General features: G+C 43.5%; 2 protein-coding genes across 3 annotated transcripts in view; one reads left to right on the top strand and one right to left on the bottom strand.

The window, feature by feature from the left end:
* Positions 1-5,212: 5,212 nt before the first annotated feature.
* LOC120312886 lies at positions 5,213-14,058 on the bottom strand. Of its 2 annotated transcripts, XR_005557985.1 has the most exons (3): positions 13,388-13,736; positions 11,578-11,655; positions 5,213-6,401 (listed from the first exon to the last, which is right to left on the bottom strand). XR_005557985.1 is itself a non-coding variant. In XM_039354187.1 (2 exons), the coding sequence occupies exons 1-2, from the start codon at positions 14,042-14,044 to the stop codon at positions 11,368-11,370; spliced, it is 945 nt and encodes a 314-aa protein (XP_039210121.1). In that variant the 5' UTR covers positions 14,045-14,058; the 3' UTR covers positions 11,267-11,367. The 2 variants fall into 2 exon arrangements, 1 of the variants encoding a protein (XP_039210121.1); XM_039354187.1 differs by lacking the exon at positions 5,213-6,401 and having other exon boundaries at positions 11,267-11,655; positions 13,388-14,058.
* The window catches only part of PPP2R2A (protein phosphatase 2 regulatory subunit Balpha), a 42,521-nt gene continuing 33,363 nt past the window's right edge, over positions 13,916-23,073 (top strand). Inside the window, exons 1-2 of the mRNA XM_039354185.1 lie at positions 13,916-14,063; positions 16,617-16,694. Of these exons, the coding sequence (XP_039210119.1) occupies positions 14,057-14,063; positions 16,617-16,694 (85 nt within the window). The 5' untranslated portion in view covers positions 13,916-14,056. The remainder of the gene's footprint in view (positions 14,064-16,616; positions 16,695-23,073) is intronic.

Genomic DNA, 23,073 nt, shown 5'->3' with positions numbered 1-23,073 from the left:
ATTCTTTATTTTGTAGATTTAAACTTTCAGTGGAGATTCTGAATCTAGACATCCATGCATTTTCTCTTTCATTCTCAGCAGGGATGGGGAGGTGGATAAAATATATATTTTTAGTTTTAAACTACAATGACAACTCAGCCAAGATACTTTAGCATTTTAAAGTAAAATAACACACAAAGAGCTCTCCAGAATAAAGCCAAACTAATACATTTAACGCAGAACATTTTAAAATTAGCTGCCTAAGATTTTGACCTAGAAAATCATCTAACTGTATAGCTTTGTGCCTCAAGAGTCAGAATTGATGCATTCAGTACATTCATCCTGGGAGAAGCTCTTTAAGAAAAGGGAACGGAGGCCAAGAGGTGATACTTTTTCATTGTAGAACTGAAGTAAAGGAAACTTATCCTCTTGGAAGTGAGCCTTACTCCATCTATTACAATAATCCCAGAGTTTGTTAAAATGGGGTTGGTCTGGAGAACATTTGGTGGTTATTATGATGCTGTTATCTGTTCTTCTTTATCAGTAGCAGTTAAAAATTGCTCCATCATCATCATCATCATCTGGATTATTGTGCCAACATTTTAATTTTTTTATTTTTGATCATTATTTTATTACATTTAGATCTTTTCTATACAATAACTAATAAATGGGCAATAGAAGAAGGGCAATAGAAGAAGGGGACGACAGGGAATGAGATGGCTGGATGGAGTCACTGAAGCAGTAGGTGTGAATTTAAATGGACTCCAGAAGATGGTAGAGGACAGGAAGACCTGGAGGAACATTGTCCATGGGGTCGCGACGGGTCGGACACGACTTCGCAATTAACAACAATTAACAACAACATACAATAACTACATTTGACTTGATAACAAATATTTTAAGTGCTAGTTTTGCTTGTAATTTCCAGGAGTCCCTTGGACATTTAATAGTATCCATCAATCAATCTGCCTCCTGGTTCTTGACATAGAAGTACAGGTTGTCCTCGACTTAAAACAGTTCCTTTAGGGACCGTTTGAAGTTACAATGGCACTGAAAAAAGTGCCATATGACCATTTTTCACACTTATGACCATTGTAGCATCCCCATGGTCATGTGATTTACATTCAAAGGTTTGGATGGAAACTAATCAAAGAGAGAAGCAACCTAGAACTAAGCAGAAATTTCTTGACACTGAGAACAATTAACCAGTGGAACAACCTGCCTCCAGAAGTTTTGAATGCGCCAACACTGGAGGTTTTTAAGAAGACACTGAGCAAACATTTGTCTGAAATGGTATAGGCCTGAGCAGGGGGTTGAACTAGATGACCTCCAAGGTCCCTTCCAACTCTGTCATTCTGTTATTCTGACAACTGACTCATATTTATGACGGTCGCAGTGTGTCCTGGGATCTTGCGATCCTCTTTAGCGACCTTCTGTCAAGCAAAGTCAATGGGGAAAAGCAAGATTCCCTTAATAACTTAAACACTGCAGTGATTCACTTAACAGATGTGGCAGGAAAAGTCATAAAATGGGGCAAGATTCACTTAACAAATTTCTCACTGAGCCAACATAAATTTCAGGCTCCATTGTGGTCATAAATTGAGGGTGGTCTGTATTTGTTTAATGGCCAAAGTTACAACAGTACTGAAAAAAAGTGACTCATGACTGGTTTTTACACTTACTGTCAAGCGTGGGGGGGGGGGGGAAATCAGGAGATCCAGACAGTCCAAATGAGTCTAAAGATTTATTGCAAGCTTAAGCTTTTTACAAGAATCTGACCAACCAGTGTCAAGGGAAATGAGTGGGAGATAAGAGAGGCATTCAAGGTGGGCTGGACAATGATCTTTTCTAGGCAAACAGGGACTCATGACTTATGATATATTTGACCCTTCCCTCAGGCTCAGGCTGGTCATCTCCTAAACTTACCACCATTGCAGGATTGCAGGGTCCAATCTGGGTCGGTGACCCGGATGAGAGGTTTTATCTTCCGAGCTTTTGGACTTGTGCTTGGAAGCTCTGGTCCCAGTAACCGATCCAGATTGGATCGTGCAACATTATCCTGGGGCGCATATATTCGCCTTCATTCATTGCATCATTCTCAGAGTCACCTGATCCAAATCTGAATGTTTGGCAACCAGCATGTAGTTACAATGGTTGCAGCAGCCCGGGCTCATCCGATCACCATTGGTTGACCTTCCCAATTGTCTTCCAACAAGCAAAGTCAATGAAGGAAGTCAGGTTCACATAGAGAACGCCTGATTTACTTAACAATTGCAGTGATTCGCTGGACCATGGCAAAAAAAAGTTAAATTTGTGCATGGTTCAATTAACAACCACCTTACTTAGCCCTAAAAATTCTGGTCCCAGGTTTGTTCATAAATTGAGGACTACCTGTAGACCTAAACTTACTAAAGAAAACCTTTAAAAAAATAATAGAACAGAACAGAACAAAATAGAATAGAAAATATGGAATGGAATAGAATAGAATAGAATAGAATAGAATAGAATAGAATAGAATAGAATAGAATAGAATAGAATAGAATAGAATAGAATAGAATAGCAGAATTGGAAGGGACCTTGGAGATCTTCTAGTCTAACCCCTTGCTCAGGCAGGAAATCTTATACCATTTCAGACAAATAGTTGTCCAGTCTCTTCTTAAAAACTTCCAGTGTTGGAGCATTCGCAACTTCTGGAGGCAGGTTGTTCCACTAATTAATTGTTCTAACTGACAAGAAAGTTCTCCTTAATTCTAGGTTGCTTCTCTCTTTGATTAGTTTCCATTCATTGCTTCTCGTCCTGACTTCAGGTGCTTTGGAGAATAGCTTGACTCCCTCTTCTTTGTGGCAACCCCTGAAATATTGGGACACGGCTATCCTGTCAACCCTCGTCCTTCTCTTTATTAGACTAGACATTCCCAATTCCAGCAACTGTTCTGCATATGTTTTAGCCTCCAGTCCCCTGATCATCTTTGCCTGCCAAGCATCACCAGCTATTTTCAAGTGGTGTGCCACTGAATGTTTTCAAAGATACTTACAGAGGCAGATTGATCACATAAAAACACAGGGGAAAACAATTCATACAGATCATGCACACATCATAGAAAAGAAATGGGCTAGGGCTGCTACGAAAACAAGCAGACATTTCCAGGTTTACTTGTGCTTAGAAAAGGCCCCCTTAAAATCTCTAGGGCTTCTGCTAGCCTTATTAAATGAGCATTTCGATTTCAAGGTTTGGAAACGGAGACTGGAAAACAGAAATGACCATACTAAGCTGTAAAGATCCTGCTTAATGTACTGGTTTTACACTGGGATAGGGAGCTGAGAGGACAGGTTGAATGTCTGCTTTTTCAGCTGATTCATTTAGCAAGTCTGCTTTCAGCCTGGTGGAACTGGATGGACTTTAGCAGGTCTTCCCATAACGCTTTGCAATGCAGATGTTCTCTGTAGCCAGTGTGCAGAGGTTTTCTTTGCAGACAAGCCAATGTGGGTTCCCTCAAGGCAGAAAGTTTGAAAACAACTCATCCAAATATAACATCTCCACGGATTAGTAAATCTGTGCTCTGAGACACCGTTGGGAGCACTCTCTCTCTCTCTCTCTCTCTCACTCCCTCTCTCTCTCTCTCTCTCTCTCTCACACACACACACACACACACACACACACACACACCCCTGAACTCATATGGGGCTACAGATAAAAGAGGAACCCAATATTTTTAGTGAAGACAAATGATTTTAGAAAGTTTCCTAAACTTCTACAGGAGCTTCCTCTTTCTTCTCGAAAAAAAATATATGTATTGATCAGAAATTAAGGCCCATTGAGTCATAACTAGTCAAGATATTTGGTCCGGTATGTGTAGTGCATGTTTACCAGACCAAAGAGGGATGGGGTTTAGTTCTTCACTGCTTTCCCAATTAAAATGTTCTCCACTCCCAGGGCTTCTGCAAAGCCTCTGGGGAAATATTGCTGGATAACACACAGGTAACTGTATCTCCCTCCCGTGAATCACCCCGTGGAACAGGAACGGTAAATATAATGATTCCCTAGAGTAGAACTCTGGGCACCAATTCAGGAGGCGTCATCTGGATGACCTTGGCTGCTAGGAATATCACCAGGATATCTTGCTATTTACTTAGTTTAGGAGATTACAACTAAAATTAAAAGTCTCAGGAAATAATGGCAAACGCTACTGATATTGACGTGAAAAACAATGCACATGCACACCTTTTAAAAGGAGGGGGGAAATCTAAGCATCCCTATTTAATCATTTAAAGAAAGGAAGATGTACATTATCCATTTGAAAGTGTTACTTTTCTGTAAATGCAGGAGGAAATGAATAAATCTATTCTTAATTGTAGAGTTTTTTTAAAAAAAACTCTCTATGTTATTGTGTACAAGATATGTACTCCTACATGTAGGAATAGCATCAAGATCATGAGAATTGATACTATTGCTTTATACCACACTAGTGAGGCCACAGTTGGAATACTGCATCCAGTTCTGGTCACCACAAAAGGAAAAAAGATATGGGACCCTGGAAAGTGTGCAGAACAGAGCAACAAAGATAATAAAGGGTATGGAGGCTAAGTTGTATGATGAACGGTTGAGGGAGCTAGGTATGTCCAGCCTATTAAAGAGACCAGGAGGGACATCCCAGCTGTACTTGGGCTGTCACTGAGAAGAGGGGATTGACTTATTCTCTAGGGCACCAGAGAGCAGAACAAGAAGTACTGGATGGAAGCTTGTTAAAGAGAGACCCAGCTTAGAAGTAAGGATAACTTGAGACTCCAGAAAGAGTGCAGAGAAGAGCAACAAAGATGATTAGGGGACTGGAGGCTAAAACATATAAGGAACGGTTGCTGGAATTGGATATGTCTAGTTTAATGAAGAGAAGGATGAGGGGGGACATGATAGCAGTGTTCCAATATCTCAGGGGCTGCCACAAAGAAGAAGGTGTCAAGCTGTTTTCCAGGGCACCTGAAGGCAGGACAAGAAGCAACGGATGGAAACTAATCAAGGAGAGAAACAACCTAGAACTAAGGAGAAACTTTCTGACAGTTAGAACAATTAACTAGTGGAACAACCTGCCTCCAGAAGCGGGGAATGCTCCAACACTGGAGGTTTTTAAGAAGAGACTGGACGGCCATTTGTCCGAAATGGTATAGGGTTTCCTGCCTGAGCAGGGCGTTGGACTAGATGACCTCCAAGGTCCCTTCCAACTTTACTACTACTACTACTACTACTACTACTACTACTACTACTACTACTTTCTGACAGTGAAAACAATCATTGAAATAATTTGCCTCCTGCAGTTAGGCTGCTCCATTACTAGAGGTCTTCAAGAAGAGATTGGACAAATTCGACCGGGATAGTGTAAGGTCTTCTGCCTTGAGCAAGGGGTTGGACTAGAAGACCTTTGAGATCCCGTCCAGCCTTATGATTCTATGTTCTATATTCTACAATGTTTACAATAAAAGGTCTACAACAAAGGAATGGGTTGACCCTCTTCAAGACTTTTCCCAGTTTCACACCAGCATTCCTTTGCAAATCCAGGTCATTTCTGGGTTTCTTTGCTGGAGAGATGCTACTGGGGAAAAAAAAAAAAAAACCCCAGGAAAGATGCTTATTCCTGAAATTTTCCCTGGGATTTGATTGCAAATGAGGGGAAGCCATGGAGGCTGAAGACCCCTGTAGAGGTTATCCAGTCAGAGGCAGGCTATTTTTTTTCATGTCTTGCTTGGTCTTTTTGCATATTCCAGGCACAAGCAGTTCAATTCTCGTCTTAGAAAGAATGTCTAAAATAAACCGTCTTTCATCAAATCAAGTGAAAACTAAAAAAAAAAAAAAATATGCAGAAAAAGTTATCTCAAAATTAAACGCCAACAGATGCAGCTTAACAGCGGGTTTATCCTGGAAGCAAAGGAAGGACTTAGCTTCTGTTGGACTCAGCTGTTTGGTGACCAGGTAGATGGGACAAATATTTTCATATTATCCTAGAAATAGGCTGAAACCCACAAGTTAGTTGCTCAGGCAGCCTTTACCAGGGTTATATGTGGCTTGGGGGGGGGAGGGGAGTTTCGTTCTCACATCATATAATGCTCCTTTCCAATAGCATTAATTAAAACCAGCTCTCCCAACTTTGTTTTGGAAGTTGGGTGCTTTGGATTATCATTTCATCATCTGCCACCGGATTTGGTTTCAGAGAATGACAGAATTTATTTGCTTAAAGCCGCAGAATGAAAGTCTAGTAGATCCCAACTGTTAGGTTTTTGCCAGATGTCAAGATAAGGGTAGCGTATACGGTTGCTTCTTTTCACTCCCTTGCTTCCCGTTTAAAGATTGAAATTGCTTGCAGACGTTCCTGAACGGTGTATTATTTGCAGGTCCACCCTCGCAGGGTTGAGAATATTTGAGAGCAGAAATCCTTGGGAAAAAAGGCAGAATCTAAGTATTCTCTATTTTTGAAAGGAAGTTGAATCATACACTGAGAAAAAGGAAACTGTTAGAAAGTTAAAGTTGATTTGTATTTGTCCACACTGAAATCAAGCTAAAAAAAAACACCTCATCTTTTAGCTGAGTGGGAAAGGGCCTCTTAGGCAGAAATTAGTGGAAAACTCCTTATAATTTCTAAGATTTTATGACGTATCATAACCACCCCTAATCATGAATCAGTTACAGATACTAGAGAATTATTCCACAAAGAAAGATACTGATTTTAAATATGTCATCCTGTAGGAAACAAAAATCCAAGATACACTAAAAGTATAAAACCAAAAATATATTGGAAAAAAAGCCAACTGTAGCAAATAAATCAGATATCAAGAAAAGACATCAACTTAAGAATTTCTAGACAGGTGTACAAATAAGCTTAGTTATGTGCTTTTTTATTATCGCATTGCACATGTAATGCATTTATTAATGAATTGGGCTAATGAAAACCCAAGTGAAAGCTAATGAAGCATGTAGCTTCTGCAGAAGTTCACAACTTCCTTCCAGGGACACAGCAATGCTTTTAGGTCTCAAAAAACATCATGAAATATAAAAACCCCTACCTTGCTTCAAGAAAAAAATAATTTATGACCCCAAAATAATTTATTTTAGGAAAAAAGATACATCTCTTGATGTACCTTTGGGATTGGCTATATTATGCTCTGCTTTAAAAAAAAAAATTCTTCCAGAGACAAAATCTGTCCTACTCCTTGGCTTTCTCTGAAGCCACCAAATAACACTTTTGATAACTGCTGCTGTCAAAACTAGCATCTTATCTGACCATGTCTGGCCATGAAAACTTCATATATCTGTGTCACACCACCACCTCCTGGTCACTGAGGATTGAAGCAATTTAAAATACATTCAGTTGCACGGGCAGGCTGATTCTCCTCCAGCCTTAGGACCTGGGATACACCACACATGCCTTGATCGGCATGTGTGGTGTAGCCCAGGTCCTAAGGCTGGAGGAGGGCTACAAGGTGGGAAGCGGTAGGGATCTGATAGGCTGGCCAGTTTAGACAAGCTAAGCAGTTCCTGAAGGTTTTTAAGAAGAGACTGGGCAGCCATTTGTCTGGAATAGTATAAGGTCTCCTGCTTGAGCAGGGGGTGGGACTAGAAGACCTCCAAGGTCCCTTCCAATCCTGTTAATCTATGTGCTATGTCCACGTTCTATGTTCCTTGTCAACGTACTTGAGGTTAGCTCTATTGTTAAGAGACAGAATCTTTCAGGAAGACAGCAGAGCTGAAGAAGTTCATTGTTGCTGTTGTTGTTTAAGACGGGAGTTAAATAGGCTTCATGAAGCCGAAGGAAACTACAATCATGTTTTCACCACTTCAAAGTCACAGCATCAATTGATTCAAAATACTTTTCATTGGGAGAGAGAACTTTGAGATTATCAGCCGATAAAGGATAAAAAACAATGGGGTTTCTCTAGGCTGCAATTTCTTTTTAAGAGCTGGGCTTTGGCCTATACTGCATTTCAGGGAAATTTTCATGGTGAGGTAAGGAGGAGAAAAGGTAGGAGCACTTAATCAGGAAATTGGAAAAGATAGTACAGATAGTCCTCGACTTACACCAGGGGTCTTCAAACTTGGCCCTTTTATGACTTGTGGACTTCAACTCCCAGAATTCCTCAGCCAGTCCACAAGTCATAAAAGAGCCAAGGTTACCTACCCCTGGACTAGACATACCCAATTCTTGTAACTGTTATTCGTATGTTTAGCCTCCAGACCCCTAATCATTTTTGTTGCTCTTCTCTGCACTCTTTGCAGAGTATCAACATCTCTTTTATATTGTGGTGATCAGAACTGGGTGCAGTATTCCAAATGTGGTCTTACTAAGGCTTTGTAAAGAGGTACTAGAACTTCTTGTGATCTTGATTCCATCCCTCTATTAATGCAACCTAGGATTGCACTTAAAACTATAATCCCCATGCTTTTAAGAATGCAGCCTATTTTTTTTAAAAAAATGTCTTTTTAAAAACTTTTTTATATTTGTCAGCTCTAGCCAATCATCTCAAGAAATCTCGCAAGTGTGCATGCTCTTTTATGTTTATTTATATCATTAGTTCCTGCTGAGTATGCGGTTCTATGTTTGCTTTTTAGGCCAGGTCAACCACAGTTGTGTTAATTGTGGTGCACTTCAAGCCATCAATTGTGGAGTATGGCAAGCCCTAAACCATGGTTTGTTATTCATACAATGGTTGAGATCACCCAACCTGATAAGCAAAAATCCAAAGAGGCTATATTAGGATTTGGGAAGCCTAAAAAATGAAGCCACTAGAATAAGACATTGTACAAGAGCACCTTTAACTTGCTCATTTTTAAAATGTGTGATGATTGTATATTTTGGAATTCACCTTCTCTGCTGTGCCTTGAAGCACCCTCTCATTTGGCAGGGTTCTGTGCAAGCCAACAAAAGAAGTAAGTGTTGGCTGCTTAAAAAAAAATCATAACTCCCTAAAGCAATGATACTTTATGTAGGCCTAAAGCATTCCTCCAATCTTGTTCAAAGCATGTACAAATATGTAGTTTACCTTGTTTTTCTACTTCTTAACCTTTGCTAATCCTTACACTAGAAAGCTGATTTGTAGGTTGTATCCATCTGCACAGCAAATGCATTGGCCATCAGACATTCAGTCACAAAAGTTTTCCAATTTTCCATAGATGGCAGCAAAGTACAGTCTTGAAGATAGAACATGAATGGTCTCTACTAACCGAAGTAGCCAACTCAATGTAATAGAACTCTCTTTAAACCTAGTTTCTTCCCGTAAAAGTAAACAGCATTTCCTATAACCAAGAAGCTTGGTTATCTGCAAATTAGTGTCCAGAAGAAATGTACTTTAGATCCTTTAAAATCATCCAGTTTTCTCATCTAAAAGCGCCATTTTAGATCCAATAGCAAGAAAAAATATTTTTGGTTCTTACCTGATCTAAAGATGAAGTTGCAATAAGCCAGGATTGGGTTAACCGTAGTTTAAGCCACAATAGAATGCATTCACACGTGTACTAAACTACATACCATAATTTGCAAATTTTAATAGATTGAACTAGCTTTCCTAAATGGGCCCTCTCTTTGTGATGACCTACCTCAGCAACCGAATGAAGACTATGACATGGTTGAGAATCACAGATATGATCTTGGACAGGGAATACAGCTGACTTTTTCATTCTGTTTTCAGCCAGTTAACTAGCCGTATTTTTCTTCAGGACAGTTATAATCCAATGTTATTCAACCTTAGCAAAGTTAAGATGTATGGACTTCAACTCCCAGAATTCTCCAGCAGGAAAGGAATTCTGGGAGTTGCATTCCGCACCTCTTAAAGTTGACAAGCTTGACAAACATTAATCTATACACTGTATGTTCTACCATCTGATACCTTACAAGGTGCACAATATTCTGATAGGGGAAAAAAAACAATGAATATCTTTTAGAATAAATAAAGAATAACGTTTATTCCTACACAAACTCTGTGGAACACAGTACATTCACTTGATGAAGTAGACTGGGATCCATAACAGTTTAACAAAAACATCATTCTTTAAAGTGATATGGGAAGCATCTTATGATCATTGACCATGTTCAATCCCCACCCTATGGTCTTAGAGAGATTTTCACAGCAGACTGTGGGTGACCTTGAAAAAAAACTAAGCAGGATCAGATTTTATTCACAAATGAACAGGAGACCAGGAAAAAGTCTCAAAGCCATAGAGGAGACTGGAAAGTCAGGAAAATAATCTTAGAAAGCATTACGTTTTTATTGATTTTTATTACGATTTTGTTGCTGGTGTTGGCATTGCTTTTATTCTTTTTATTCTTTTATAGGGATCCACATAGCTACGATGGCTATAGCATCCCAAGGTCATGTAATCACCATTTGCAACTTTCCCAGCCAGCTTCCGACTAGCAATGTCAATGGGAAAATCTGATTCGCTCACGGAAAGAGCGGTTCACTTAAGAACTGCAGTGGTTTGCCAAACAACCGCGGCCGAAAAGGTAAAAAAAAGAATGGGCAAAACTCACATTAAAACCCTCTTGCTTAGCTACAAAAATTCTGATCCCAATTGTGGTTGTTTCCTGCCTGGACTACCTCTAAGGGCTAACCACTCAACTGCTCAATATTGTAGAAAACTGTTTTACATTTCTGTCCCAATGGCAGTAGCACTTGGACTTATATATCACTGCACAGTGCTTTACAGCCCTCTCTGAAGTGGTTTACAGAGTTAGTATCTTGTCCCCAACAATCTGGGGTCCTCATTTTACCGATCTTGGAAGGATGGACTGAGTCAACTTTGAGCCACTGAGGATCGAACCCTTGGCAGTCAGCAGAATTAGCCTGCAATGCTGCATTCTAACCACTGCACCCTCATAGCTCCTTATCCAATCAGCACCACAACTGAGCACTAGGAGATTTATTCCCACATCATCTTAGGGCAGTGGTGGCGAACCTATGTGTATTAATTGTTGACAATGCAGATCTGTAACTCTCTAGAGCAGTGGTGACGAACCTATGGCACAGGTGCCAGAGGCGGCACTCAGAGCCCTCTCTGTGGGCACGCATGCTGTCGCCCCAGTCCTAGGCCTTCAGCTGGGTTTTATAAAACCTTTTCGCTTTAGGCCTCCGCCGCCGTGTGCAAAAAAAAAAAAAGGTTCAATCAATCAGTCAATTTCAACTTCTAGCGGGGGAAAAAAAGATCTTGCAAAGTTGGAATTCATTGATTGAACTTTTTAGTCCCACCCAGTTACCACCGCAGCCACTCCCACCCAATAGGCCACACCCATCCAATGGGCCACACCCACCCGGCCCCCGACGATGCGTAAGTGAGTTTTGGGTTGCAGTTTGGGCACTTGGTCTCTAAAAGGTTCGCCATCACTGTCTTAGGAGTATTTTAATCCCTTGTTAACCACAGTTGTTCTCCATTAGTGGTACCCATGATCTGTAGGCAGATGCAACACTCATCCACAATTGGAGAAGAGCCAGAAGGTGCCCCCAAAGGAACTTCAGCTGCTTTCCAGTTGAGTGCACCGAGATTGTGTTAAGATAAGCCACTCTGGTGTAGTGGTTAAGGCACCAGACTAGAAGCCAGGAGAGTGTGAGTTTTAACCCTACCTGAGTGCAACAAAAAGCAGCTGGCTGACTTTGGGCCAGTCGGTCTGTCTCAGCCCAATTCATCTCATGTCGTAGTTGCTGTGAGGAAAATAGGAGGCGGAAGGAAGATTAGTTATGTTCACCGCCTTGAGTTACTTATAAAAATAATAAAGGGTGGGATAAAAATGAGTAAATGAAGACAGTCAGCATCTCCTGGTGTTCATACCAGGAACAGCCTTTGAAAAGCTTTGGACTTTAGATCCAGAGCAAAACAGTAAACTACAGGCAATTCTTGACTTACAACTTGACTTATGTCAGTTTTTCATGTTTACGACCGTTGCAGCATTCCCACAGTCACAGGATCAAAATTCAGACACTTGGCAACCGGCTCATATTTAAGACGGTCACAGTATCCCGGAATCATGTGATCACCTTTTGTGACCTTCTTGACAAGCAAAGTCAATGGAGAAGCCAGAATTACCTAACAACTGTGTTACTAATTTAACAACCATGGTGATTCAGTTAACAACTGTGGCAAGAAAGGGTGTAAAATGGGGGAAAAACTCACTTAACAACATCCTTGCTTAGCAACAAATTTTGGGCTCAGTTGTGGTTATAAGTGCAGGATTACCCATAATGCAAAGTGTTAACATATCTGATTTTGTTTGGGATGCATTTTGAGTTTAGGGGAAGATTGTTCCCAACAGTGCCTCAGCCCCAGTCGGTTCCCAGTCCTTATTTTACAGTTAGTGTGACAAAAACTGTCAGTAGTGTTATTACAAAAAAAAAAAAAGTTCTTTCCGCTTAGTGTAACCAAGAAAGGCAATACTGTAACAACAGAATGCCTGTAAGCAGTTATTTCTGAAAGAGTGGGTGTTTTCTTCCCATCTTGGCTCAGATGCTTTGATCAATAGATGGGTGGAACTCAAAATACCGCATGGAAATTTGAGAGGCAGCAGTCCAGGTACAAGAGGAAGTTTTCAGGAATTTGGGATCTTGGCCAAACAAGACAGCAGCAGCAGCTCTCTGCATTTCCTACTTTTCAAAAGTTCAGAAGCATTTTCGAAAGGTGAGACGGAAACTACCAAGTCCCAGGCCTTCAGTTTGAAAGGGAAAACTGAGCTCTTAATTAAAGGTATTGGCACTCTTGTCTTTTCCTTGCTCATTATCAATAAGCTAAAGTCTTTTGAGATTCTCAACCATCCAGATCTTGCTTGTCTCAGAGGTGCTTTTCCAAACGGCAACTGGACTTTCCTAGTTTGTTTGTTTGTTTCTCTTTCTTTCTTTTTCTTTCTTTCTTTCCTTCCTCCCTCCCTTCCTTTTTCTTCCTCTTTCTTTCCTTCTTTCCTTTCTTTCTTTCTCTTCCTTCTTTCCCTTCTTTCTTTTTTTCTTTTTCTTTCTTTCTTTCCTCCCCCCTTCCTTCCTTCCTTCCTTCCTCTTTCTTTCTTTCTTTCTTTCTTTCTTTCTTTCTTTCTTTCTTTTCTTTCCTCCCTCCTTTCCTCCCTCCCTTTTTCTTTCTCTTTCTCTTTCTCTTTCTCTTTCCCTTCCTTCCTTCCTTCCTTTCCTTTCCTTTCCTTTCCTTTCCTTTCCTTTTCTTTCTTCTTCCAAGAAGAGCTTCTTCAGTTCTTCTTAGATGAGAAGTGAAACGTTTTTAAAGAAAAAAAAAATAAAGAAAGTCCACTTGCCTTTTGGAAAACCACCTCTGGGAGATTAAGCAAAATGTTAACTACAGTGGTAGCCAAAATCATCTCCATGATGATAATGGGGCTTTTTTTTTTTTTAACCTTCCAATCCCCCTCCCAAAAAAATCGGAAATCAGCTCAAGTCTGACCTTGACCTCTCTCGCGACCTGTCGCTTCATCAGAAAGTCCAGACCCAGCGGAAGCGCCGAAAGAGAGAAAGCCCCAGCCCCGCGCTCGCCCTTCCTTTCCCAGGCACGCAGCGCAGAAGGCGGGCGGAGTCGAGCGCAGCGCCCAGCGAAAGTTTCCTTTCGGTGTTTCACCCGCCGCGCCATCCCCGCCCTGCTCCGGGTTCGCCCGCGCCTCGCCACCAGGCGGAGAGCGGGTCGTGGGAACACTCCGATCCCCGCGCGCGGCTCAGCCAGCGCAAAGGCGCGCGCTCCAAACCTCCGGCCTTTTTTTTTTTTTTTTCCCGGGCCCCGCCCCTTTCCTCTTCTTCTTCCCCCCCTTCGGGCGAGCTGCTCTCTCTCTCTCCCCCCCCACTCCCTTTCCCACCCTCCCCCGCCTCGGCCGGTGACGTCATATTCGCTTCTGCCGGCGCCATTTTGAAAAGAGGAGGGGGGGCTGGGTAAGGAGGAGGAGGAAGCGGAGAGCGGGGAAGCCCTGGAAGCGAAGCCGGCCTTGCCCGACCCCCCCTCCCTCCCCGGCGGCTGCGATCCGCTGCCATCCTCCTTCCACGTTCTCTCCGAGACCGGCCCGGCCATAGGATTGAGAAGCTGAGAGGCCGCTTCCTCCCGACCGCCGACCATTGGGCGCCCAGCATGGCAGGTAAAGGGGCCAGGGAGCCGCGCTCTGCCCGGGGACTGGCGCCGGGCGGGCAGGCAGGCAGGCGGGGGAAGCGCCGGGCTGCGCTGCTTTGCTCTTGCAGAGCCCCAACGCCGGCCCTGCGCGGAGCGGACTCGGCCGCTTCCTTTGGGCTGTCTCACAGCCCCCGGTTGCTTGCTCGCGGAAAGCCCCGGTCCGCTTTTTTTTCCCCTGCCTCGGAGGGTCTCCTGAAATCCCGGCTCCCCTCTCCCCGTGGCCGGCTCTTCCGCCTTTTCCCCTCCGCCCCGATCCCCTGGATGCATTGCCTGCATCGCTCCGCTGCAGGTTCAGATCGGTGCCCCCTTCTCGCCTCTGCCCGTCAAGCGCCCGCTCTCCTTGGCGAGGGGGAGGCAGAAGTTGGAGCGGTTTCCAACCGGGCGTTGTGTGTGTGTGTGTGTGTGTGTCGGTCGGAGGGTGGGGGAAGGAAAGATCTTTCCCTTCCCCCCCTCCCCTGCTGATAAGCCTCGGAAGGGTTCCCCCACCCCACCCCGGGCGGGGATTCGGGGCTCGGCTGGCGAGGATGGCTTTGCACGGCCCGCGTTTGGGAAATGAGGGCAGAGGGCGCGTCGGGGAAGGAAGGGAAGGGCAGGGAAAAGGGAGGGCGGTGGGCTCGTTTGCAAGCCGGCGTGCTCCTCCGAGGCCGCCGGTTTCGTGGGAAGAGACGTGCAGTCTTCGTGCCAGACGGGGGGGGGGGAAACCAAGGGTGGGGTGGGGGGGAGGTTGCTGTCAGCCTGAGCAGCCCACATGTGAATAGTTACAGGAAGCCTCCATCTCTTCCTGCTTGTTGGAGGGAGGAGGTTCCCCACCTTACAAGTGCTTGGGGTGGCTTGGAAATGCATTTGGGAGGCCTTGAGCACCAGCTTCCTTCTCTTGCTTTCTCCGCTCCATTTTTTCCCCTTTTTTCCTTCCCCCCCCCTCCTGGAATTTGTTTCACCCACACCCAGTTGCTTTAATTGCTCTAGGTTTGGAAATAGAGCACAAGAGGCTGTGTTTAGAACTGCTTTTGCAGCCCTGATGTGCTCAAAATACTATCCACCCACCCCTGGTTTTTCTTTTCTTTTTTCTTTTTCATCAATGAAAGCAGAGCTCTGAATATGCAGGGTGTTACAGCTGGACGAGGGCAGCCCACTTTTTTGAATGAGATGTACTTTTCCTTTTACATTTAATTTTATATGGAAGGCCTTGGGTTTCCAGGCGAAGCTCAGCTCTGGGCCTTGACTTGGCTCCTTCAAGATGCATGTGGGATACTGTATATGCGGATGGGGTTTATTCCTATCTCTAAACATCCTTTCCCATTTCCAGATATGGTCAAATGATCCAGGACATTGTAACAGAAGGGAGATTAAAATAGAATACTTTTGTTTCCACTTTTCCTGTGTTCTCCTGCTGTTCTTGAGCCCGGAAAGAATACATAGTTGCTTCAAACTTTGTTCTCTGGGTAGAGCAAAGTCTTAGCAGGAAAGAGGGGGGGGGGGAGAGAGAGAGAGAGAGAGAGAGAAAGAGAGAGAGAGAGAGAGAAGCCTTGCACTGTTTTTTTGATTTTAGTTTGGAGGGGGGGGTGCATGAAAAGAAAGCACTCCATTTTGACAGCCCTTTTTTTCAGGAACTGGAAGCTACCAGTTCATAATTCTTCACCGTCTTTTCCTGTATGAACCCAGCCCCAAATGACTGACTTCAAATGATATGAAGAAGAAATGAAATGGGTGGTGTCTGCTGTGTGTTTTGTACATGCCTTGGCGGCAAGGTTCAAGTGATTCATTGTCTTCGCCTAGGCAGAAATGTTCCTGAAATTTTCTCTTCGATCCGTCTTTTACGGTAGTTTGAAACTTACTTGTAACTTTAAAGCAGCCAGGCAGCCTGCCTCTTCAGCTTTTGAGGTTGTAGCTTCTGCTTTGTATTTTTCTTTTAAATCATGTTTTATTTCTTTATTATGCATTATAGGAAAGGTTCTTGGCATAGGTTTCTGTTGTTTTTTTCTTTAGGCAGTGAAGTTCGCTGCTCCGGCTGCTGCTAATGAGAATGTTGATTTATTGTTCTTAAAAACAGTGTGGAGGAAAAAAAATGTAGCCAGGTTAGGGGCAGGAGAGGATTTAATATACAAAATGAATTTTGTTTGTTAAGGCAAGGAAGCACTGCATTTTTTCAGGGAATTCTAGAAGGCATCTGAGGGAGCTTCTTGCAACTGTGGTGGATTTTTGGAATGTATTCAGGAATGTAGTTTTGGGAACTGCTAAGAATTAGCTGAGAAATTGCAGTGACTCTGGGCCGGATGGATAGATTTGCTCTGGGCTAATTCGAACCCAGTGCTTTAGGCGGCAGGTGGAGCAAGAGAATTGTTTGCGACGAGGTTATCTGTGGGCTTCAGTCTGTGCCGAGAATATTCTTGTAGGTGTGTAGAGTTTGCCTTTGCAGCGTCATTCGCTGCACTGCTTACGAGAGAGGAATGATAACACCGGGCAGCCAAATTTCCTAGACTGTGGAATTACTACACTGATTTAACTTCTGTTCTGTTTCTAGGAGCTGGCGGTGGCGGGAATGACATTCAGTGGTGCTTTTCTCAGGTGAAAGGAGCTGTGGACGATGATGTAGCAGAAGGTAAGAACGAGTTCTGAGCCCATTACCATTGCTAATGAAAGCACAGTGGAAATGTCACATTCCTGCGATAGTTAAACCTTTTCCTGACGTTGGGCATAAGAGAATATCCTGGAAGTTTACCGAAGTGTCTTGAATCACGCTTAATGGTTGTTGGGGCACTCACCTTCTTTCGGCTAGATCAGTGGTTCTCAACCTTTTTAATGCCGCGACCCCCAACCGGTCGTAAGTCGAGGACTACTCAACCGGTCGTAAGTCGAGGACTACTCAACTGGTGCAGCACCGTTTGCAGAATGGGACTTTTGGCGGGCTCAGCAGGGCAGAGACAGCCTGGACAATTCCTATTGGCTTTTGAAAGCCAATAGAATTAGACTCTATTCAAGAGAGCCTATTCTATTGGCTTTCAAAAGCCAATAGAATAAAAGGGAGTAGCACAGCTAAGGAAAAGGGGGAAAAAAGGGCGGACTGTGTTGTTTGGCGACCCCCATGAAATGGTTGTTCGACCCCAAATGGGGTCCCGACCCACAGGTTGAGAACCACTGGGCTAGATATTAAATGGTTGGAATCTGGGTAGTTTTTGAAGGGATGCTAAACATTTTTCCTATGACTCTTTCCTCTGTGTTAGAACGCGCATGCTTTGAAAATAATTTGGAAGACGAGCTTTGATTTGCACATGGCATAGCACCTCTTGTCTATTAATGAAAGCAGCCCAACTTTTTAAGGGATTGAGTTGAGTCTGGAAAAGATGTGGCTGCTTTAAGAATTGTATTAATTTTAATAAATTAGGGGCAACACTCTTTAGGTATGTGCATAAACATGAAAAAAAAAAACAAGATGTAAGCATTTTGATGAATGGCAGATGGATATTCTGGTCAACGCAGTGTGTTGCATGTGTTTCTGGGTACATACCTACAGGCATTATAATACACGTTGCATGCAATGTGTAAAATGACCTTTCATTCCTTGAGTTATTGCATTTTAAAGAAATCACCTGTGGCAGTTAAACCAGGACAATTAACCATGCGTTGTGCTTTTCTGAACAGATACCACCATTACCGTGAGCGCGTTGTGTTAATAAGCCCTGCGTTCTTGCTATAGAGAAATGTATCATGAAAATGCAGAATACTCTCTAGGTTTTTTTTTTTTTAATGATATATTTCTGGAAGCATTGGCAGAGTTGGAGCGTGCGTAGTATGGGTCAAGAGATCAGGCAGAAACAGGAACAGTTTCTGGAAAATAGCTGTGTAATCTAATCTTGGATCTTCTAAGAAGGAAAAGTCAACTATTTCAGTTGGACTTTTTCCTTGAAAGTAACATACTTGAGTCCAAAGACTTGGCTTTTCTTTTTGTTGAGGATGGCTAATACTTAGATCAGTGGTTCTCAACCTTTTTAATGCCGTGACCCCCAACCGGTCGTAAGTCGAGGACTTTCCCTGCCCGGGAGTGCCGCGCATGCGTGGTGCTGCCCCCTGTGCTGGCCAAGGCGTAGCTGGCAAGGGGCAGCGACGGCGCAGGGCGACCACCGGCTGGGCCACCAGCTGGCCCAGCCCAAGAGAGGTAAAGCACCCACTGGGCCCCACACGCGCCAGCAACCCTCCCTGCGCCCGCCGGCCTCCCACCTCCCAACCCTCCCTGGCCCTCTTTTACTTACATTTTTAGTAGTTGCTCAGCAGGGAGGGGTGGAAGCTTCCAGACAGCTTGCCTTCGCTGCAGACAACTTACAGCACCGTTTGCAGAATGGGACTTTTGGCGGGCTCAGCAGAGCAGAGACAGCCTGGATAATTCCTATTGGCTTTTGAAAGCCAATAGAATTAGACTCTATTCAAGAGAGTCTATTCTATTGGCTTTCAAAAGCCAATAGAATAAAAGGGAGTAGCACAACTAAGGAAAAGGGGGGGAAAATGGCGGACTGCATTGTTTGGCGACCCCTGTGAAATGGTCGTTCGACCCCAAATGGGGTCCCGACCCACAGGTTGAGAACCACTGACTTAGATGATAAAAGGGCCTGCCTTGTGCGCAGATGAATCTAGATTTTGTTTCTGGAAGCAAACCTCTGGGAACTTCATCCTGCGACTTTCAAAGAGCTACTGTGGTCTGACTAAAGGTATCTGAGGACTAGGATAGGTAGCGTGCTTTCTTAGCAATGCATGTGCTACCTAAACCTTTGCTGGAATCACATATTCTGCTTGGCTGTACAGGTGTTCCTTGACTTAATGACCACAACAGAGCCCCAAATTTATGTTGTTAAGTGAGTTTTGCCCCCATTTTACGACCTTTCTTGCCACTGTTGTTAACTGAATCACCATGGTTGTTAAATTAGTAACACAGTTGTTAAGTACATCCAGCTTCTCCATTGACTTTGCTTGTCAGAAGATTGCAAAAGGGGATCACATGACACTGCCTTAAATATGAATCAGTTGCCAATCGGCCGAATTTTGATCATGTGACCTTGGGGATGCTACAAAGGTGGTAAGTGTGAAAAATGGTCAGAAGTCACTTTTTTTCCGTTGTAACTTTGAGCAGACACTAAAGGAACTGTTGTGAGTTGTGAACTACCTGTAATAAGACCGTTTTATTGGAGAAATACGGACCCAGTTATTGTATATTAATTGTTGACAATGCAGATCTGTAACTCTCTAGAGCAGTGGTGATGAACCTATGGCATCCAGAGGCAGCACTCAGAGCCCTCTCTGTGGGCACGCGCACCGTCGCCCTAGTCCTAGGCCTTCAGCTGGGTTTTATAAAAACTTTTCGCCATGTGCAAAAAAAGTTTCAATCAGTCAATTTCAACTTCTTGCAGGAAAAAAAAAAGATCTTGCAAAGTTGAAATTGATTGATTGAACTTTTTAGTCCCACCCAGTCTGCCACTACCACCGTAGCCACGCCCACCCAATTGGCCACACCCAGCCAATGGGCCACACCCACCCGGCACTCGACGCTGCATAAGTGGGTTTTGGGTTGCAGTTTGGGCACTCAGTCTCTAAAAGGTTCGCCATCACTGCTCTAGAGCAAGATGCACAAAATAGGGAAAACTTGGTTCAGAACAAACCTTCATATTCTTCTCGTGCTGTTAGACTGTTTTAGGTCAGCAGGAAAAAAAATCTGCACTGTCAAATGGGACAGCCTGGTTTGTATATCCCCTCTTCCCTCCCCGTAATGGCTGGTGCTGTACTGTCTGCTTCCTTTCTCTCCATCTTCTGTCCTTCAATTACTGATACCTTTGGCCCTTTCCCCTATTCCCTCCCCATAATCCTTCCTGCCTGGTTCAGAACAGCCCAGTTTTGTTCTGTTTATAAATCTAAGCAAACCATTTTGTGCACACAGTGTTTTGTGCCTCTCTATTTCCCCTAGCCAATACACTCTATGGTGGATACTGTGTTTAATGAGGGCTTGAGTGTATTGCTTGCTAAATAGGCATCAGTAAAGTCCAGTGACCATCGCTGTTTGAATTACTGCACTATTGATCCATTGCAGCTGGTGCAAAAGGAACGCCCATTGCTATGAATGCTTACTGTATTGAGAACAAGAGTAAGCTGGAGGGATCTGGAGTCCCCCCCCCCCAGTACCATTTCTCTGGAATTATGCTGGAGACAAAATAGTCAAAATCTGAAACTTAAAGAAGGTAATTTCATATCCTCCTAGTTAAAAACAGGTGCCTTTTAGGGTGAAAATTGGTGTAGATGGTTCTTTGCATAGCCTCCTAAAAATTTATTCTTAGTATGGATGAAAGGAGAGCTATAAGTATATTGAAATTTACAAAAATACATACATACAGATAGTCCTCGATTTACAATCACAATTGGGACACTGCTAAGCAACACAGTTAGGTGAGTCAGGCCTAATTTTATGACCAATTTGGCCGTGATTGTTCAACAAATCACTGCAGTTGTTAAATGAATCGGGTGGTCATTAAGCAAATGTGGTTTCTCCATTGACTTTGCTAGTCGGAAGTGGCTGGGAAGGTCATAAATGGTGATCACATGAGCCTGGGATGCTGCAGTCATCGTACATACATGCCATTTGGCAAGCACCGAAATTTTGATCACGTAACCATGGGGATGCTGTGACAGTTGTAAATGCAGAACCAGTTATAAGTCACTTTTTTTCAGTGCTATTGTAATGTTGGACAGTTGCTTAACAGATGGCTGTGAAATTGAGAATTACTTGTATTGAGAATATTCATAACCAAGCACAGTCCTTATCTACATGATGCTAGAAAAGGTTTGAGAGAATTTTAGCTAAGGACTTTTGGTTTTTCTAAACTGGGAAGACAACTTAATTGACAGGATGATAGGGACTGGATTCATACATTGCATTAAAACAGGGGTCTTCAAACTTGGCCCTTTTATGACTTGTGGACTTCAACTGAAAAGGGCCAGGTTTGAAGACCCCTGCATTAAAATATAGTTTGCATGTATGTGGTTGAATGATCTGTAGTTGGCTGCTCCTGAAACATGAACCTATAAATCAAGGCTTATGGACATTAGTGACTAACTTCCTCTAGTGTTCTCCGTTGAAATGAAGCAAACCACACTATGGCTTATTAAAACGTGTGATACTTGTTGCAACGTGCAAATAAATGTTGTAAGAATAAGGATCCTGTGACCCATCAGTTATTGAATTGGAACTTTTAGCTTCTCACAATTCCTTATATTGACAGATTGCTTGGAATTATAGTTCAGACTATAATTCTTTTCTACAACTGTTGATGTTACCTAGTTTGGTAATGAAATGTCTGCGAGAAAACAACCATGCTCAGCGAGCATCAAGGACAACACAATTCAGTCACTTTCTGCAGCTACACTTATTTCCCTGAAATTTGGCATCTTTTGTTTCAAGAAAGATTTTCCCACTCAAGTCTATTTCTGAGGTTTTTTTCCTCGTCTAAAATTTGCATTCTGCTTTTTCAATAAAAATGGCTAACTGAAATGAACAGGTTTTCTGTTCTGTATGTTTTCTGTATTTTTAAGAGAAAAACTGATCCTTAATACGTGGTTCATTTTGTACATTTTACAGGCAATATTAATTACCAACCATCCCAAGATTGCCTGACAGGCAGGTAGCTGGTAAGAGTGAAAAGAATCGAACTGAACTTAATCGACAAAAGATATCAGAGAAGCGGTTTGAATCTGAAATGACTGGTTTGTGTTATTCAAGTTGTGATGCAAAAAGCAGTAATCGTAGAAAAATTGGGACTTGTCTTGAATTTGTGATTTCAAACCAATGGAAATAACTTCTCTTTCAGAGATCATTTTATTTATTTAATGCACTGGTGTCAGTTGTTGGGGGAAGCTATGTACACTTGAAATGCTCATCTCCGTTTCTTGGCTAAGGGAGCCAGCATTGTCCAAAGATATTTCCATGGTCACGTGGCCAAGCATGACTATATGCCAAAAGTACACAGAACGCTGTTTCCTTCCCACCAAAGTGGTACTTATTTACTTACTCGCATTAGCATGCTTTTGAACTGCTGGGCTGGCAGGAGCTGGGGCAAGGAATGTGAGCTCACCCCATCATGCGGTGCTCAGGTCTCCAACTCAGGCTGTCCACTTTCCAGTAGACAAGCTCAGTGTCTTTCACTGCTGAGCCACCACACTCGCTCAGCGAGAAATACAAACTATATCAGTGATGGCAAACCTTTTAGAGACCGAGTGTCCCCAAACCGCCCCGCCCCTGCTCCACCCGCCCACCTGCTCCGCCCCTTCTGCCGCCGCTCTGCCCGCCCACAGGGCCACCCACCACCTCCACGGCCTGCTGCAGCAGATCGCCCAGGCAGCCCTGCAGCGCCATGGTGGCCATGCCCTCCACCCATGCCCAATAGCATCATCTGCGCACAACAAGGCACGAGGGCGGAGATTTGTCCCTGCTGTCCGGCTGCCATGTGCTTAGCTGCGCTGCTCCACACAGGCTGCACCGGGGGTTGACTCTGGGGGGGGGCTGCTGGTGAGGGGGCTGCGGGGGGAGGCAGGGCTGGGGTGATGGTGTGCATGCCCACAGAAAGGGCTCTGAGTGCCGCCTCTGGCACGCGTGCCATAGGTTCGCCACCACTGAACTATATGATTGCCAAAAAAGAAAGATGGACCAGTAAAGAACAAGGAGGGGAGGTGGGGTCTGCCATCAATCCAGTAGCCACCTCCAGTGTAGAACCCCAAGCCAATCAGCAAAGCCAGGTCTTAAGGCTCCTGCTGAAGGATGGGAGGGTGGGGGCAGATCTTACCATAGAGGGTAATCTGTTATCATGAAAGAGAAATTTGGGGTCAATTCTTGATCCCTGGAGGCAGCGTGTTGATTCTATTGACATGGGTGTTTTCTGGTTTTTCTGTCTCCTTGAATCTTTAGCAACATTCAAAAAGGGAACTGAACTGAGAATATTTTTAATGTT

This window comes from Crotalus tigris, unplaced genomic scaffold, assembly GCF_016545835.1.
Source record: "Crotalus tigris isolate CLP2741 ecotype Arizona unplaced genomic scaffold, ASM1654583v1 scf7180000018549.3470463, whole genome shotgun sequence".
Lineage (NCBI taxonomy): Eukaryota > Metazoa > Chordata > Lepidosauria > Squamata > Viperidae > Crotalus > Crotalus tigris.
The sequence above is the reverse complement of the archived record's forward strand: the minus strand, read 5'-3'. Positions and strand labels throughout refer to the sequence as shown.

Excerpts from the sequence above, each read along its gene's own strand:
- LOC120312886 (XM_039354187.1), bottom strand. The coding sequence starts at position 14,044 with ATGGTCGGCGGTCGGGAGGAAGCGGCCTCTCAGCTTCTCAATCCTATG. Across the intron at positions 11,656-13,387 it reads AGGTCGCGAGAGAGGTCAAG|CAACTACGACATGAGATGAA; the intron begins GTCAGACTTGAG and ends TTTTCCTCACAG.